The 2,677-nt window shown below is 37.5% G+C and overlaps 1 protein-coding gene across 1 annotated transcript in view; it reads right to left on the bottom strand.

Annotated features, from left to right (window-relative positions):
* The window catches only part of Lama2 (laminin subunit alpha 2), a 639,722-nt gene that overhangs the window by 156,311 nt on the left and 480,734 nt on the right, over window positions 1-2,677 (bottom strand). The window contains exon 31 of the mRNA XM_023714262.1: window positions 585-671. Within this exon, the coding sequence (XP_023570030.1) occupies window positions 585-671 (87 nt within the window). The remainder of the gene's footprint in view (window positions 1-584; window positions 672-2,677) is intronic.

The following is a 2,677-nucleotide window of genomic DNA, read 5'->3' as shown; positions in this document are numbered from 1 at the left end:
GGTTTTGTAATTTCTTATGGGGAAATGAAGCATTTCCATAACATTATTTGCCCATTAAGAAGGGGAACAGAGCAACAGCTGCTTAACTGTACTGTTTAGGTGGTGTTAATTAAAGATGCTGCATTTCCTTTATACTTTGAATTATGCATCTACTTGCTGGTGTGGGGCAATAGTGAGGCAGAAATGGCTTGTGAGTAATTACTGCTAGACAGCATTTTCAAGTGAATTAAAATGAGAAAAACCTGGGAAGCTTTTAATTACTAGTAACTATTGAAAAGCTTCTAAAAATGAATTTGATGTATTTGCCCTAATGAGATAGTATGTCTTAGCATCTACCTCCTTCTCTATATAATAAGGCCTGAGTTAGATAATTGAGAAATACTTTGCTGTGTTTAAGAAACTAAGTAGAAGATCGGAGTAAATTTCTTCAGAGAAAGTCTAAGAGGCGTAAAATAACTGTGAAGGCATCTAATTTAAACAACTGGAGAATAGGAGAGAAATGAGGCTACTGAAACGGTGAGTAGGTTTTGACTTTCCCTCTTCCTACAGGGGCAGACGCATGCAGGAAGAATGGTAGGTAGTACCTTTCACAGTACTGGCCGTCATAGCCACGCGGACATGCGGTGCAGCGATAGTCATCCAGGCCCTCGGCAGCACAAGAAGGACTGAAACTGGACCATAAAAGACATAGAAGGACTGTTAGAAATCTTTTAAATAATTTATTTTATAAAATTAAATCTTTCAACCCCTTATTGAGATGGTGGGACATAATTTTAGGTAGTGGTCAATGTATTTATACGTACTCATGAAATTCTTATTTCAGGATGAGATATTACAATTAAGTGCTACTACTAATAAACAAATGTTAGTTGTTTTTTTGATAAATTAATAAGTTATACTATTAAAAATATCATAGCTTGGTATTTTGATAGTTATACAACAGCCATAAAAATATTATACATCTATCTATATGGTACAGTGTTTAATAATAAAAAGACAATTTGACTAGAACTCATGGATATTTATCTGATAGTATAAATGTTATTACAATATATTTCAGGTAAAAAAAATGGGAAAATGAGGTAATTATCTGCTAGTACACATGGTCACTGGTTGTTCAAGATGTGAAGTAGGAATAAATGTTTCACTTAGAATAAAAAAGTATATTTTCTGATTTGTATCCAGATTTCAAAATCATTTTACTTCAAAAATAAAATGTGACTTGCTATGAAGAAAGAAGAGAAGGATTTCTACCTCAAAATAAGTAGGATTTGTTTACTGTTTATGGTATTTTCAAATAAATTAGGTCGCTGATAATTTGCCCTGAGCTTCCACCACAGTGTGGTAGCCCAGTCTCGAGGATTTCCCATTCAGTCATTCTATGAAGCAAAATCTTGATGAAACTGCTGCTCTTACGTAGTTTGGGGTTTTTACACAGTTTTTAAAAATGTAAGTGATAGGTTTCCACTGGACACAACTATGCAACGCACTGACAATTTAGGAAGACAAAACTTCTTAGTTCCAAAATACTGTTTTTTGTTTGTCTGTATTGGTGTGCTAAATTGGCTGTCCTAATAAAGAGCAATAAAGCATACCATTTGGGGCCACAAATCCTTCAGGTTAGGGACTATATAGAGCCTATTTTAATTTTTGCCCAGTGCATTAAATCAATAGTACAAAAAGAATAATAAACTCTAATCTTTGCAAAATATGAGAAAAAAATGAATCTACTACTCACTGGCTCAATATCCCAAAAAGAAAATCCACATATTTTTTCTGCTACATATTAAAAAAAAAAGAACCATAAACTCAAAGTTGACAGTCTGTCAAATTTTGAGCTCTTTAATTTAAAACTCGACGCCAAGTACATCTGTGTTCTCTGACACACAAAAGCTCATAGACATAGACAGATACCAGGAAACAGATTTCAGACACCTCAAGTACAACTCCACAGCCTGCATGACTGATGTGCATTCCTTCACAGGAAAATAACAAAATGTGAAAATAAAGCACTCCGTGAACATAAGGTATGTGCATGACCGATACAGGATTGTAGTCATTGTCCCCGAAGAGCTGATGTGAACCTAGTTGAATTCTGCTCCTTTGGCCACGTGCACATTTCCCTGATGTCTCGTAAAAGAGTGTCTGATGCAGAAAGTGGAAATCACGTCTTATCCGAAGGTAGAGCGATTCCTTCTGCTCCTCACTTCTTCATCGACTCTTCCTTTCCATTCATCTGCAGGAGCCTGGTGCTTTCTCTTGATGACCACCTCTTGTATTTCCTTGCAGTAACGAATTCCAGACTCCTCCCAACAGAGCTTTTATACCGTATAGAGCTTTTGTTCTGTGTCTGCCACTTGAGATTCAACTCTAACGCTGGCTTCCTGGGAAGTCAGCTCCTCTTCGTTTTCATCCTACTTCACTGGTTATTCTTCCTCAGCTTCCTCGCTGCATGCATGTGGTATCCCTGCTGGCTTTATAGGATTCTCAGTTGTTTTCTGATTTCTCCTCCCACCTACTGGCTTCTCTTAATACTTTCGTTCATTCCCAAGGGCTTTAAGAATGAAGGCAAACTGGGCCAGCGAGATAGCTTGGCAGTCTAAAGCGCCTGCTTAGGCAAGCTTAGGCAAAGCGCAGGGACCATGGTTTGGTCCCCCGCACTGCATGCCACACCAGC

This window comes from Octodon degus, unplaced genomic scaffold (genome assembly GCF_000260255.1).
Source record: "Octodon degus isolate 3935 unplaced genomic scaffold, OctDeg1.0 scaffold00034, whole genome shotgun sequence".
NCBI classification, from domain to species: domain Eukaryota; kingdom Metazoa; phylum Chordata; class Mammalia; order Rodentia; family Octodontidae; genus Octodon; species Octodon degus.
The sequence above is the reverse complement of the archived record's forward strand: the minus strand, read 5'-3'. Positions and strand labels throughout refer to the sequence as shown.